The following is a 13,579-nucleotide window of genomic DNA, read 5'->3' as shown; positions in this document are numbered from 1 at the left end:
TACCTTTTGCCGTTTATTTTTCATCTCACTTCATGAGAATATTGAGAGTTTTCATGTGTGCCTGCAGTTTCTCAAGCAGCAGATTAATGCTGCAAGAAAGTCGTGGTTACTGCACTAAAAAGAGAGAGAAAGGACAGCAACACACACGGACCTCTTTAGGGAAAAAAGGCCAACTTTATTGTACAGACAGCCCGTATTTAAAGTGTGTTACGTGCAGCTAGGACAGGACAGTAGCTCATTGGACAATTGGGAAAAACATCCCTGGGACAGCACCTCAGGATGTATCCCACGGGAAAGACACCAGGTGTTAATCTTTATTATGAATTCCACTCTGTTTTTCACCATATTATCACCTTGGGAGACTTCCTCCCTAACTGAAGCTGTAGTCAGCTTATCAGCCTGGGAATGGACCTGAGAGTCAGGAGAAATCCAGGCCTGAAAAAGAATTTCCAAGCTGTAATTCCCTAGCTCTCTAAATGTGTGTGTCCACACTACTTAAAAAGATTTTATCCACCTTACGTTTTATCTGTCACTACACGTGTCTAACAGCAGCACAAAACAGCAGCGCTGGCTGTTGAGAGAGGCTGAGCTTTCCTTGTCACAGCCTTTCAAGACCCAACTGGACAAAGCACTCAGCAACCTCATCTGACCTCAGTGCTGGCCCTGTGTTGAGCAGGAGGTTGGACTAGAGATCAAAAAGGTACCTTCCAACCTGAATATTGCAATCATCTTAAGTCAGTCTGTTTGTTCCCAACATAAAAAGGCAGTATCTCTTATCTGTGCTTCATAAAGATCTACATGGAACATCACAAAGCTCCATTACTGAAAGGGTGTGGACACACACTCTTTGTGCACCAGCTGGTTCAGGTTTTAGGGTTAAGAGCAAATCTTTAGAGAATGTATACTCATACAGAGAGGGGCTGGGAGAGCAGACTGACTGTACTAGAGTGGGGGCCCTTAGGGGAAATACCATTTCAGAAACACCCAAATGTACACATATATTAAAATTTTTAAAAAATACTATTTTATTTTTCATTGGAACTGTCAGCTTGTCAATTAAGCATCTCTGTAAACATCTCTTGTAGCTGAATCTCAGAAATAATAGGTACTATGTATTTTCCCTTCTCTCTTTGTGGGAGCCTGCTATTAGCTCTGCTTTAGCTTCGATAGTTTATCAGACACTTTTTAAGCTGTGAATGGTACCAAGCCTTTTCATTAACACAGTCCCTCCGTGATACCTTGCAGCACTCCTGTAGGCTGCAGCGTCAGAGATCCATACTCATATCCATAGACAGAGCCCTCTGCTGGAAGCTCCCCGGGCTGAAGTGCCACGGACACGAATCCCAAACCTGCCCAGCAAGGCTGAGCCACAGCCTGGCTCTGGTGCTCTGGGACACCGATCGAGGCACAAGTCTTATTATTTGCTATCCACCAGCAGCAAGATCCATTTGACTAATTTCTTGTGCCCTAGTACTTGCACCATCTCTTTAAGGAATGTCCTGTGCCTTGGATGCACTGCACGACCTTTAAAAGGGCTCAAATTCCAGCTTGTACCTCCCTGTGGAAATACAATCAACCCCTCGCAGAGACTGTAATTTTAACACACAGCACAAGATGCTGTGCAGATGCTGGAAGAAAAGATGGAGGTGAGAAAAGCACCATTAAATTATCTGCTTTACTTTTCCCATGCTATTTCATTTCAGCTCAAATTCTCGTTTCTGCCTTCAGCCTGGCCATAAGGGATCATTACACTCCTCAACGCCACTACCACGGCCTATCCTTCTCCCTCTGCACAGTGCCTCCAGCTTTTGTCCCTATACTGATATATCGTGGAGGCCTATGGGCCTGCCACGGCTCCGCCCACAGCCTTGCCCTGGAGGGATGTCCCTTGAATGAGATGTCACTTGCATGGGCTGTGATTAGCTTATCTCAGCCTTCCCGGAAGGATGCTCATTAGGCTGGAACACCTTTTGGTATCGTGGTGAGCCATCCCCGAAAAGCTTCAGTGATCCCACCATGCCCTAGTACCCATATTAATCCTTTGTAACCCATTGATCTTTCTCCCTTGGTACCACTCTTGCACTCCCCCATAAAAATCCCGGGTTTTCCCCCAGTTCTTGAGGGAGCTGTCATTCCTGGATCCCTTCACAGAGCTGCTGGATAATAAAGGAATCTCTGTGGAATTTGCCATACAACGCTTCCCGTCTCTCTGTCCCCGAGTTGGCCTGGGATAGCCTCGCAAGCAGAGCTGAAATCACTGAGCTAATATCACTGATCAGAGCTGATCACTTGTGGCCACAGGCCACGCTTGCTGAGGCTTATCCAGCAGCTAGGAGAGCTGCCAGAAGAGCCCCTAGAAGGCAGTCCCTTGTGGGACTCTCTCTCTGGGAAGGTTGGCGGCTTCCCAGGACTGGAGCCTCAGATTTCCACAGACCCTCTAGCAGCTTTCAATATATCTCTTCCTTTGAACTCCTACAGGTGTTTACTCTTCTCTGTAAGCAGGTAGAAGGGATAAACACTAATTTTCAGCGACTGCATCCCTCTGATTTTCTCACAACATGCAGTCATTATGATTAACTCCTCTTCAGTGTGTCTAATGTGGGAGAGGCTCACAGCATGTTAAATTACAGAATTTATCTTGGCTGGAATGCAAACTACTTTATCATTTGATACAGCAGCAGCTTGCTAACCTCGGCCACAGTTCTTAAAACTGTAAATAGAACTATGCACACAGTAGTATTTTATAAGCTTGCAGCCCATAATTCTAACTCACATCACAGGTTTCCTTCAGGGTCTCTACATTTCTAACGTCTGCCATTTTAGAAAAGGAAGAGCATTAACCTTCATGTACACTGCAGCTCTTAGGCTATTCTTATTGAACACTTAGGGTCAGGGCATACATACGAAGCAAACAGCTTTCCTGAAAGACAAATGAGACAACTAACCAAGGTGTGAGTAACTCCTGTTACTCCCAAATGGAGAGTTTACATGCTTTTTAAGCTACAGAAGCCAGATGACAGACTGTTTGCTAGGGAACAAGCATGAGATCTGGATTACCATGGTAAGTCACTCTCCGTGGACAGCCAGTCAATTCTCATGTGAATACTAAACAGAGGGCTCTTCAATTCCAATTCCCTCCTTTGTGCAGTGAAAGTTTGGCAGTATTTCTGTAAATCTTTACTGTTAGCTGTGAAATGTCCTTACCATCATTAGCTAGATCTATTCTAGTAAATTCTCTGCTTATATGACTTTATTTACAAAGTTCTCTTACAGTTAGCTAAAAACTGCAGCAATCTAGCCACAAAATAAAAACATAAAGACAGAGAGACTATAATTCATTTAATATTTCAGGTGACTATTAACAACATTGAATTTCACGTTTATACACCTACAATCCTTCTTTAAGCATCAGTATCACCTTTGCCATTCATACCAGAGTAAGAATTTTTACATTTCATACACAAACTTTTAACTGGGGATTTAAAGCATTTATTTTATAAAATCGAAATCCAACCAGAACACCTTATGACTTAATTTGTTTCTGCTCTACAGGTTTCAGGCGCTTCTTAATAATAAGCTCTCCTCTGGTTGTCAGAAAGGTGCTGGACACTTCCTCTTCTGTTGGCAGCCCATGGGGTAGTTTCAGTGGCTGTATTCTACAGGCAAAAGAGTTTGTTTAATGAAGTCCTGTGACTAGAAGTGAGTTACATAAATGTTACAAATAAACAAATAAATAAACAAATAATTAACAAACCTTATCAGATGTTTAACAACTTTCAGTCTGGAATTCACAGAAGGGATATTTTTGTGCAGTCTTGGCTGATGTGCCTACATAAGGGATAAAACAAGTTTTATAAATGTGTTGCCAAATCCCAAATCTTTTCTCACTGAACTTCGGACACTACCAGTAAAAAAATAAATCACAGTTGCAAATGTAAGATTTAGAGAAGCGCCATGCATCAAGAACATACATAAAAATATGCAATCAAAACTTGATTCAAGTAAAAAGACAATTTCAGCTTTATTCCTATTTCACTATAAATCTATTTTTCTTCCAACTGTTAAAAATACTATAAATGTAAATACAAAAGTTTAGGGGCAAAACTACTTTCCTCATTTATATCCTAAATCGAACAACACATTTTTTTCTCTATAATGAAACAGTGACTAGACAAATCTTTGCACAATGTGCAGTTGGCCTAAAAAACTCGGATAAACACATCTTTGACACAAACTTTTAGAGTCTTGAATTTGGAAGCCTGTTCATTGATAAACGAGTTTTATTTGCCTTCCTGCAATTTGTGAATAATATGAACCACAGAGACCTGAATTCAAAGTATTTACAAACCTATTTCTATTATTTTAGAGGAATTCTCAGGGTAAAGTTCTCCTCAGGCAGTACAGCACAATACCATAGAGAGATATTCTGGATTTCCACTAAAAGCACATTTGTCACAAACATTCCCCTCAACTCTTAAACACATCATCATCTTCTCAGATTGTTTTATGTCTGCTATAAATGTTATTCTGGTTTGTTACAGGAAAATGGATGTCCTTATAAAAACCCACTACCTTAATGCTACATTTCTGACATACACAAGTATAAAAAACAGCAATCATACTTTATCCAGTCCCAGATCACGTATTATCTTCTTTTCCCAATATGGGCGACCAATGACACTTTTTATTCTAGTAACAACATGGATTTTGTGGGGCTCTTCAGGGTTACCTCCATACTTTTCATGATCTTCAGGCCTTGGCTGAAATACCTAGAATACACAAAACAACAGTTTTTTCCCCTAAATATCTGGTCATCAGTACTGCAACTAACTACTGTCTAAAACATACTTCAACCTTGGTAAAAATTCTTATATATTTTTCTCTTCAGGCAGTCAAAGCAGCAACAAAGTGACCTCAAATTTAGCTTTTATAACATGAAGTCAAACATATTTCTATAATGGTCTGCTGATAAATATAGTAACTCTTGAATTTAGCCACACAACGGCACAGAAATACATGCATAACATCCTGTACCAGCACCTAATTCATGTGCATTTTATCAGGGAGCCTGTGCTCAGCCTCTGGATAGCAAGTTTCTCCATTGGCTTTAAGAATGTTTTTAGGGAAAAGAGTCAACTGACACTAGATGGTATCTTGTAAAAATAAACCAAAACTATAAATGTAAAATTGTAAAGTGCAAGTCAAGCACATACCGAGTCTGGAATTCTCGACCTGGTAAAGAGACAACGAACCCCGACCAGGGACGCCATCTCCTCCATCTTCTTCCCCAGCACCTGCAAAGAGAGGAGGGCATAACTTGTCTGCACTTTCCTTATAGCTCTGAATACTTGCGAACAGATGACACAGCGACGAGCCTCAGCCCCACCTGGATCTCCACCTTCCCAGCGGCAGTGGAGCCCCGAACAGGATTCCCAACTGGATCAACCCCCATGATCCCACTTGGATCCCTTTCCCGGAACCCCATCTGGATCCCTACTTCCTCGGAGGCTGCAAGCCTCAGCCCCATCCCAGATCTCTCCACGGATCCCCACCTGGGTTCCCTCTCCCCCCGTTCCCGCCCCCGGGTTCCCCCATACACCCGGTCCCCATTCCAGATCCTCACCTTCCCGGTGCCTGCGAGCCCCAGGCCCGCCCGGCCCGCCGCGGCCGCCATCTCGGTGTGCACCCTTCGTCCCGGCCGGACACTGGTGCCGCGGAACTTCAGTTCCGAGCGGGCGGAAGGACAACGGTGCGACACCTCCCCTCCGCTCCCCGGCCCGTCCTGCTCCCGTCGCCATCCCGGTCCGTGTTACCATTCCTGTCCATGTCGCGGGCGGGGAGCGATGGCACTGCCGCACTGGAGCGGGCCGGGGCGGAGACGGTGAAGCGGGCGGTGCAGCTGGACGTGGCGTCCCGGTTCCAGGAGTCGCTGGTGTGTTACCAGGAGGGCATCGACCTCCTGCTCCAGGTGGTGAAAGGTACCGGGCTGGGCATCGCCGTCGGGGCTCGGGGTGGCCCTGGGGACACACGAGCGGTGTTGGACCCTGGCGTCCCACGGGGAGGGAGGGGGAACTGGCGGTCTCGTCCCGGGAGAGCTGGGACAAGCGAGTGTTTAACTGGCCCGTGACTTTTTGTGATTCACAGCCACGACAGATGAGGCGAAAAAGCACCGCTACCGGCAGAAGATATCCGAGTACATGACCAGAGCCGAGGACATTAAAAAACACATTGAGAAAGAGAAACAAGGTATAAACACCTAAATGGGCAGTACCAAGGGGAGGGAGTCAGGCCCTTCCCGGTGCCAATCACCATGACACAAGGCAAGGCGCAGAAACTGATGCACAGGAAGTTCTGGTTGAAAATGAGGAAGAACTTTGTCCCTGTGCGAGTGACTGAGCACTGGGACAGGTTACCATGAGAGGGTGTGGAGTGTCCCTCGCTGGAGATTCTCAAGAACTGTCTGGACACGATCCTGTCCATGTGCTCTGGGATGACCCTGCTTGAGCAGGGAGGATGGACCAGATATCCCACTGTGATCTCTTCCAATCTGACCCGTTCTGTGATTCCATGAGCTGTTATGTACCCAACGTACCCGTTTGCTTTTAATTGTCTATTGTTATGTGAATGATTGATGAATGAGGTGGTTTAACACGAAAATTACGTCCTGACCTTTAGTTAAAAAGATATTTACTTTCCTTTCAGATGGCAAATACCATAAGCAAATCAGGATAGAAGAAAATGCAACAGGTTTTGGCTATGAAAAGCTTTTCCATGAGTACCTCACTGAGATTGTTTCTGAAGTTTGGGTGGAGGACCCTTACATTAGACAGGTTCATCAGGCAAGTAGATATTTGGTGTAACTGATACAGATGTAGCCACTAGAGAAATTCCAAGCTAATAAATTAAATAAAACTTTTTCAGCTATATAACTTTCTACGATTCTGCGAGATGCTAATTAAGGGGCCGTGCAAGGTGAAAACAATCCACCTCCTCACTTCCTATGATGAAGTAAGTGTCTAGATTTTGGGTTCTATTTCCCTGTACTCAGATGATGCCACATGCAAACCAAAATATAAAAATATAGACTTGTTCCAGGATTTGATATACTCAAACTATTATGCTTTCAGCAGGAAACACAGATTAAGAGAAAGTTCAGAGTTTTCTGGTTAACAAATTCTGGGTAAGCAGAATCTTAAACTGAAATTTCTGCAAAAGTTTTGTTGTGGAAAATGTCATAAAAACCAAAGCATCTGTTAAGACAAGGGTTTTTTTACTCTTCAACAGCTGTACTTGTCATTTTAGAGGCTTTCATGGGCTGGAGTCTCTCAAACTACCACTGCACTTATTTAAACCATTACTGCACTTACTTTGGCTCAAATACCACATACCTAGTTTCAAAGAGATGAGAGTGAGCACTTTCTCCACATCCCTCGGTGAATATACCTGTAGTTTGTCTGCTTTTTATCTTGTCTTTGAAACTGTAAATCTGCCTTCATCCAAGTTACTTTCTTTTGGTTTACTTTGAGACTGAATAGGTTTTGTCTGTGAGTTTTAAGAAGTGGTGACCAGAAGCAGACTATATAGTTTTAAAAAATCACGTTATTTTTACTTTTTGTAGGGTATTGGGAGGAGTCAACAGATGACTGCCTTGGAAGAAATAAAACAGTCATTGAGTAATTATGGAGTAACACTGAATATTGACTTTTCATCTTCAATACACGATCGAGAAATCAGGTGGGTGATACAAAAAATGACCAAATGCCAGTTATTTGAAGCCAAACTATTTAACCCTAACTTTGGTGATAATTACAGCTGTGGTTAATAAAGTAAAAGGCAGTGGCACTCACTGGATGTAATAACCCCTCTGTAGTTTCATATTTTATAATTATAAATATAATACTAGTTGTCTCTATACAGAATGGTGTCTTCTGTGGTTCACACAAGTATTGGTGATGCTAGGAAATAACTGATTGAAACAAGGAGCTTGTGCATCATATGGGTGTAATGTTTTTATTCAACATACAGTATTCAAATTTATGCATTTTTAAAACAGATTCAACAATGGGTGGATGATTAAGATTGGAAGGGGTCTTGATTATTTTAAGAAACCACAGGTAAGGATGCTTTGACTTCTTTAATTAACTTAAAATGAGCTCTTCTACAGTATATGCTCACCATGTCAATTCTGTTAATTTCTCCAGGGTCGTTTCAGCATTGGATACTGTGACTTTGACTTGAGACCTTGTCACGAAACAACAGTGGATATCTTTCATACTAAACACACCAAAAAAATGTGATCAGAAATGACTGTTTTTAGTAAGTGTTTTCATAAGCATAAAAATGAAAGACTGAAGATTTCTTGAGTCCAGCTGGTTGGCCACAGAAGGAACTCTTCTAAGTTCTTAGTGCAGTACAGCTTTTATAATCTATATATTTAAGCACATTGGAGACTTTCCAGTCTGAGAAAACGAAACTGCATGATTCCTTCATTGTACTTCTTCTCTAATTTTAATTAATACAAGCCCTGTACAAATTTAATCTTGATTTCAGAACAGACCCTCAATAGTGTCTTTCAAAAGCCTCTTTACTGCCTTTTCTGTTTTTACTGTTGATTTTGTCTTGAGCCTGTTCCAGATTTTATATCTTTAACTGACCATCTCACAATCATTGGAAGCTGGGCTGCCACATGTCCTCTTTTATAAGCAGTCTTATTTATTTCCTTTAATTCCTGTATTCTACTCATGACTACTATTTTGCTGGGTTTCTGTCAATCCTGTAATATCCCAGACTTTACTAGTAATCCCAAATTTCACATTCCATTTTCCTAGCTCTTTGCCTACGAATGTTGTAGAGTTCAGCACACAGTCAGTTTAGGGTTGTTTTACGTGTCTCTCCATAATGGATTTTGGGCAGGCTGCAAACAGCTCTGTTCTCTTCCCTGTCACTCCTATGTGTTCTTTTATTTCATGATACATGGCCATATACATGATCTGCATCCTTTGCATTAAAGTGTGGAAAGCATGTGTGATCTTCTCCCAGTCTTACTCTCTGACTTTAAAGTACAATGACTGGTTTTTCGCTCTCAACTGCAGCAAGCTATTTCACTACTAATAAGGTAGTCCCCTAAAAAGAATAAATTTAAGGTCTTTCAGAAGTTGGATACCTTGAGTATCTCAGTTGGTCAGAGCATGGTGTGAACAATCCCAAGGTCACATGTTTTATCCCTGCAAGGGCCATTCACTTAAGACCTGGACTTAATCCTTGTGAGTCCCTTGCAACTCCAAATATTCTGTGATTCTAAGTGATATGCTATTTAGAATAAAGACAAAGTCTTCCTTTGTCATTCCTCCAGCCTTTGGAAACCAGAAGGTATTACCAGAGGTGCTGCTTTTTTTTTTTCTTATACAAGAGTTCTTTGTTAGCAAGAATCTGCCTAAGTCATACATTCCAACATAAAAAACAGGCAGTGGCCTCTTTTTCAGGTCCCATCAAAATCTTTTCAGCCTCAGGACTGACATGTGCCTTACACTTTCTGCCTTGTAATATAGTAGGCCTATATATTCTTGTAGCATGTTTATTGCTAAAACTTCTTTTTGTTCCCTGTATTTATTTTTCCTGATGGTTAGTGTATTCCATTATCTTTTTTTTTTCTTAATGCGCTTTATTATTTCATTTTCTATTATGTAATGCTGCTATTCTTTTCCTCTTGCTTCTAACAACAAAACTATTCCACAGCAATCAATACGAAATGGAGCTGGTCTTTGCCTTGTTTTCTGGGTCACAGTTTGTCAGTGGTCTGCCCTCTTTATCCTTTCTCATAATAATGTTTCAGCTTTGCAGTGTTGCATCAGCAAAATGAATAATATATGTTCCACAGAGCTGTGTACTATTAGTCATTCCCCCAGACATTCCATAGGAGCTCCCTGGCTTGCTGCTGTGATATGAAGTTTCTAGTCACTTGTGAATTTTATTTAGTTGTGCATAATATATGCCGATTTTTCATTGGAATAAAGGTTATTTTTCATTATTTGTAGCTTCAGTCATCTGTTTGATATCCTCACTACATCAGGAAATTCAAGGAAGCTGTGCAATGCCTCATAGATCCAGCCATGTTCTAGAGAAGGCTCACTGTAAATACAGTAATTTCCCAAATGTGAACTTTTGTGTCTTTAAACCTAGTCCAGCAATTTCAAACATAGAGAATCACAGAATTAACTAGGCTGGAGAAGATCTTTGAGATCACTGAGTCCAACCTATGACCTAGTATCACCTTGTGAACTAGACCATGGCACTGAGTGCCACATCCAGTCCTTTCTTGGTGAAAGGTGGTGACTCCACTGCCTCCCTGGGCAGCCATTCCAATGCCCAATCACTCTTTCTGTGGAGAATTATTTCCTAATGCCCAGCCTAAACTTCCCCTGGTGCTGCTTAAGGCTGTGTCCTCTTGTCCTGTCACTGGTTATCTAGGAGAAGAGTCTGAACCCCATCCGGCCACAGCCTCCTTTCAGGTATCTGTTCTGACCTAATCAAAACTGCATTACACTTATTCTTCAACAACAGTGAAAATATATCTTGAGCCTTTCATAATTTTATTATATATATAGCTATTATTTAACATTAAAACTATCAGTTTTACTTAATTGTTGCCTTTTACAGGAAAATCTGCAAGGTGGTAACATAAGGAACCTCTTTCTCCTATATCTGTATTTGCATTTCCAAATGTTTAGTTTTGATACTGGTACCCATGGCAGCAGGGAATCCCAGCTTTGTGCCAGGCACAAGAACAGTGGAGGCACACTGGCCTCTGTCACAGTTAGCCTCTCCTGCCTTCATGACATAAACCCCAACACTGAACTTCCTAATCTTCTGCTCTTGCACATGCATAGACAAAAGCCCTAACCTAGGGTGGACCTACAGTGATTCACTACCTAGTGGTGAGCTGAGCTCACTATGGTGCTTGTACAGCAGAGGCAGAGGGACACCAGCATCTGCAAGAAAGGACTTTGCATCAGAAAACAGGGAACATCCCTCTCTGCACAGCTCAGGGGCAGCGACACAGCCTTTGGGCTACTGTCCACAATGAGCAGGATGCAGGTTGGGGCATCCAGTGCAGCAGCACAACACCAGTTTTACACTTACCCCATTCCATCTGTCAGCCGTTTGTACCTTCTCTGCTACAGGGCCAATTTGGGATGCCCCCATCATTTTCCCTGGTTCAAGCAGCAATGATGTCTTGTCAGCAATCATTTCAATCCTACAGTTTGGGAACATCAGGTGCAGGCAGTGTGAAATTTAATTGTAATATTATACAAAAGCACAAGATTGAACAGAAAACTTTGTTTTCTACAAGCTGACTAGTGAACTTTTTAATTTTGTTTTCAGTACATTAAATTAAAAAGCAGCAGAAGTTTAACTTACATTTTCAAAATGCAAGTCACATTAACCTTATCATATTCTCACATAGTAGACTCCACCTGCTGTGCAACTCGTCGTCTTGTGGGCACACTCTCAGCAGTGTTGTCACTAGTGTAGTGATTTCATTTGGGCAAAACTTACTGCCAGTAAGATTCTTGACCAGTTCACTGTACAGTCCTGGTGGCAGCCACTGCTCTGGCAGATCAATGTTACAGACTTCAATCCTTCCATGCTTTACATCCATATTTACTTTAATGTCAAGAACAGAATCTTTATAGGCCATGTTAAGACATGTGCTAATGCTGAACTTTGGTGTCTTTCCATACACCCATTCCCAGGTTTGTAGTTCTTTAGTTTTGTTACTAATTCCAGGAAGCAGAGCCTCATCAACTGGATTAATTAAGGTGATATGGTGATCTATCTGGTGTTGCACAGCATATTCTTTAGCAATGGCATCCAGGAGAATCTCAGAAGTTAAACTAGGATCCTCTTCAAAGAGATTTTTCACCGAGGCAGGCACACTAGGAGTAGCATTGCTCTTAAGCCCTTTATAAGGACTTTTAAGCACAGAAGATAAAACAAACTTATCTGCATTACAGAGCAAGGTACAGTGGTGATAAGCACTTGTCCTTCCCAGCTTTGCAGCAGTGCCTGAGATTTTGTATTGACTGTCTAGCAAAATGTCGTATCTGTCAGTGACTTGTACATCTAACTGGGGTCGCAAGGCTTTCAGTGCCTTCACAATGAGCTTCAGGTTTTCCATTCGTTCATATTTTTTTCTGGTTGTGAAGAAAGTCAAATTGATATTACCTAAGTCATGGTAAACTGTCCCTCCTCCACTTCTTCTCCTGGCTAGTTTTATATTTTTTTGCCTCAATAGCCTGAGGTTGCATTCCTGCCAGGGATTCTGATGTCTCCCTATTACCACAGCAGGGGAATTTCTCCAAAGGAAAAGGACTTGTTGCTTCTCTAAATCCATGTGGTCATGGATCCAGTCTTCCACAGCTAGATTTTGGTAAACATCATTAGAAACAGACTGGATGATGAGGCCTCCACTAGCTGTGCTCCAAAAGCAAGCTTTTGGAGTCCTGAGGACGCAGGACAGCCAACGGCAGTTTTTTAATGACTGGAGTACCATGTTTTTAATAACTGGACAGCAGATGGAAGGAATGCCTGCTCCTCTAATGTTGAATGAAGCAGAAGCGCGGCCGGCTCCTGTGACAGAACCGAAATGCCAGTGGCGGGCCCAAGACAGTCATGCTCTTCCCACAGCGGCACGCGAGTTCAAGGCACGGAGCTCCTCCGGTGATGCCGCTCAGACCCCGCGGGAGCCTCACACAACATCCGCAGGTGTCAGAGCAGCTGCTCCTCGCAGTCCCTGGTGCCTGAAAGACCAAAGGAAGAAACGGAATGTGTCTTTTCCTCCGTCACTCAACGCAGCCTTGCTAATGCGGTTTCGCTTTGCGTGGTCCAGCTTTGTTAGGGTTTTCTGCCTTCTTTCCCATGGGGTTCTTGGCGCGGCGTCCCCTCAGCCCCCGACGCCGCGTCCCCGCCCGCACAGCCCCGCCGGGCGCCCCGCGCTACTCACGGCGGGGAGCGGAGCCGTCCCACGGCCCCTCCGTGTCCCCGTGGGCTCCTTGAAGCCAGCGGCTTCGGGAGCGCCTTCCGCTTCCCGGGTGAGAGGTGCTGGGGGCGGGCGCTGCGACTGCCGTGCGGCCGGGGAGGGCTGAGGGGGGTGATGCCAGGCAGGGCTGAGGGCGGTGCCAGGCAGGGCTGAGGGTGCGGGCGGGATAAGCCGGCCTGGTGCTGGGTGAGTGCCGGGGTCCCGCCTATCCCAGCGCAGCCACGGTGCTGGGCAGGGAAGGGAGCTGGGGAGAGCGAGAATGACCAGGTCACAGAATCACAGAACCCGTCAGGTCTGAAGGGATCATAGTGGGACATCCGGTCCAACCTCCTGCTCAAGCAGAGTTATGCAGAGCACATGGCGCAGGATTGTTTCCAGACGGATCTTGAATATCCCCAGTAAGGGAAACTCCAAACTGTCTTGAGCAGTCTGTTCCAGTGCTCAGTCACTTCCACAGTAAAGGTTTTCCTTATGTTCAGGTATAATTTTCTGTGCATCAATTCCTGGCTATTGCTTCTCATCCTATTGCTTGGCACCTCC

The 13,579-nt window shown here is 43.5% G+C and overlaps 3 protein-coding genes across 4 annotated transcripts; 1 reads left to right on the top strand and 2 right to left on the bottom strand.

Annotated features, from left to right (window-relative positions):
* Positions 1-3,326: 3,326 nt before the first annotated feature.
* Positions 3,327-5,770, bottom strand: MRPL30 (mitochondrial ribosomal protein L30). The gene is made up of 5 exons (XM_014892863.2): positions 5,624-5,770; positions 5,214-5,294; positions 4,623-4,769; positions 3,755-3,828; positions 3,327-3,656 (listed from the first exon to the last, which is right to left on the bottom strand). The coding sequence occupies exons 1-5, from the start codon at positions 5,672-5,674 to the stop codon at positions 3,524-3,526; spliced, it is 486 nt and encodes a 161-aa protein (XP_014748349.2). The 5' UTR covers positions 5,675-5,770; the 3' UTR covers positions 3,327-3,523.
* MITD1 (microtubule interacting and trafficking domain containing 1) lies at positions 5,723-10,027 on the top strand. 2 transcript variants are annotated; one of them, XM_014892851.2, is made up of 7 exons: positions 5,723-5,978; positions 6,145-6,246; positions 6,703-6,839; positions 6,922-7,008; positions 7,619-7,734; positions 8,054-8,114; positions 8,202-10,027. In XM_014892851.2, the coding sequence occupies exons 1-7, from the start codon at positions 5,825-5,827 to the stop codon at positions 8,295-8,297; spliced, it is 753 nt and encodes a 250-aa protein (XP_014748337.1). In that variant the 5' UTR covers positions 5,723-5,824; the 3' UTR covers positions 8,298-10,027. The 2 variants fall into 2 exon arrangements, with proteins under 2 accessions (XP_014748337.1, XP_088016156.1); XM_088160030.1 differs by having other exon boundaries at positions 5,833-5,968.
* Positions 8,679-13,105, bottom strand: LIPT1 (lipoyltransferase 1). Its single transcript, XM_014892840.2, has 3 exons — positions 13,004-13,105; positions 11,419-12,800; positions 8,679-11,254 (listed from the first exon to the last, which is right to left on the bottom strand). The coding sequence occupies exon 2, from the start codon at positions 12,551-12,553 to the stop codon at positions 11,435-11,437; it is 1,119 nt and encodes a 372-aa protein (XP_014748326.1). The 5' UTR covers positions 12,554-12,800; positions 13,004-13,105; the 3' UTR covers positions 8,679-11,254; positions 11,419-11,434.
* Positions 13,106-13,579: the final 474 nt, after the last annotated feature.

Source organism: Sturnus vulgaris, chromosome 2, assembly GCF_052056855.1.
Source record: "Sturnus vulgaris isolate bStuVul1 chromosome 2, bStuVul1.hap1, whole genome shotgun sequence".
Classification (NCBI taxonomy): Eukaryota; Metazoa; Chordata; class Aves; order Passeriformes; family Sturnidae; genus Sturnus; species Sturnus vulgaris.
The sequence above is the reverse complement of the archived record's forward strand: the minus strand, read 5'-3'. Positions and strand labels throughout refer to the sequence as shown.

Coding starts and splice junctions, on each gene's coding strand:
- LIPT1 (XM_014892840.2), bottom strand. CDS start 12,553: ATGGTACTCCAGTCATTAAAAAACTGCCGTTGGCTGTCCTGCGTCCTC.
- MITD1 (XM_014892851.2), top strand. CDS start 5,825: ATGTCGCGGGCGGGGAGCGATGGCACTGCCGCACTGGAGCGGGCCGGG. Junction 7,009..7,618: donor TCCTCACTTCCTATGATGAA/GTAAGTGTCTAG, acceptor TACTTTTTGTAG/GGTATTGGGAGGAGTCAACA. Junction 7,735..8,053: donor ATACACGATCGAGAAATCAG/GTGGGTGATACA, acceptor TTTTTAAAACAG/ATTCAACAATGGGTGGATGA.
- MRPL30 (XM_014892863.2), bottom strand. CDS start 5,674: ATGGCGGCCGCGGCGGGCCGGGCGGGCCTGGGGCTCGCAGGCACCGGG. Junction 4,770..5,213: donor GGTCGAGAATTCCAGACTCG/GTATGTGCTTGA, acceptor TGTGTATTCTAG/GTATTTCAGCCAAGGCCTGA. Junction 3,829..4,622: donor GTGATCTGGGACTGGATAAA/GTATGATTGCTG, acceptor TCCCTTATGTAG/GCACATCAGCCAAGACTGCA.